The sequence below is a fragment of the Neophocaena asiaeorientalis genome, unplaced genomic scaffold (genome assembly GCF_003031525.2).
Source record: "Neophocaena asiaeorientalis asiaeorientalis breed wild unplaced genomic scaffold, Neophocaena_asiaeorientalis_V1.1 scaffold9, whole genome shotgun sequence".
Classification (NCBI taxonomy): Eukaryota; Metazoa; Chordata; class Mammalia; order Artiodactyla; family Phocoenidae; genus Neophocaena; species Neophocaena asiaeorientalis.
In genome coordinates, this window is record NW_020171825.1 from 2,178,944 (window position 1) to 2,179,996 (window position 1,053).

The 1,053-nt window shown below is 61.3% G+C and overlaps 1 protein-coding gene across 1 annotated transcript in view; it reads left to right on the plus strand.

The window, feature by feature from the left end:
• Positions 1 to 681: 681 nt before the first annotated feature.
• SLC15A1 (solute carrier family 15 member 1) overlaps positions 682 to 1,053 on the plus strand; it is a 49,047-nt gene continuing 48,675 nt past the window's right edge. Inside the window, exon 1 of the mRNA XM_024740017.1 lies at positions 682 to 856. Coding sequence (XP_024595785.1) covers positions 682 to 856 — 175 coding nt within the window. The remainder of the gene's footprint in view (positions 857 to 1,053) is intronic.

A 1,053-nucleotide genomic window follows, 5' to 3' on the forward strand; every position in this document is an offset into this window, starting at 1 on the left:
ATCAATTTTTAAAATTTATTTATTTTTGGCTGCGTTGGGTCTTTGTTGCAGCGCGTGGGCTTTAGTTGCGTCGAGCGGGGGCTACTCTTCGTTGCGGTGCGTGGGCTTCTCATTGCGGTGGTTTCTCTTGTTGCAGAGAACAGGCTCTGGGCGTGTGGGCTCGGTAGTTGTGGCTCCCGGGCTCTAGGGCACAAGCTCAGTAGTAGTTGCACGGGCTTAGTTGCTCCGCATCATGTGGGATCTTCCCTGACCAGGGATGGAACTTGTGTCCCCTGCATTGGCAGGCGGATTCTTAACCACTGGGGAAGTCCCCTTTTATTCTTAAAGAAAGGAAGTGCAGAATCCTCCATAAATGCTTTCCACACTCACACTCCACCTAAAGACACACGTCCGGGCACCGCGCACACATTAAACTGAGCAGCCTTCCACCCACTTTTGCTTCCCTGCGCAGACGTAGTGCTTTCCCAGGCAGTGCTTTCCAGAGTGCGGTCCCCTAAGCAACAGCGTCAACCTCACCTTAGCACTTGTTAGAAACGCAAATTCTCGGGCCCCACCCTGACCTACTGAGTCAGCAAATCCAGCTGAGGCTGAGGGCCCTGCATTTCATGCTCCTTCCCCGTGGCTCAGATGCGTGCTCAAGCTGGGGCGTCCCCGGCCCAGGTACCCCCTGTCACCCGCGCTATGCCTCTGGCCGGCCCCCGAGGGCCAGGGGTGTCTGAACAGCGGAGTCCAGGTGCCGGCTACGGACAGGTGTCCCTCTGCTGGGGCTCCAGGGTCTCTGACCTCTGCCTCTGCCGTTCCACCGCCTCCAAGGGTGGAGCCCTGCTGCCCCGCCCGAGCACCTCCAGCTACACAGGTGCTGGGCAGGGCCTGCACACCAAGTCACAGGAAGCAACGCCTTAGCAAAAGGTCCTCCGTCCTGGACTCCTCGCTCGCCAGTCGCAGGGAGCCCTCGGAGCCGCCACCATGGGTAGGCGCGCGGGGCCGGGGTCGCGGGGAGCCCGGCGCAGGGGCTGCGCAGTCGGGGCGCCGCGGAGGGGCGGGGCCGGGCTG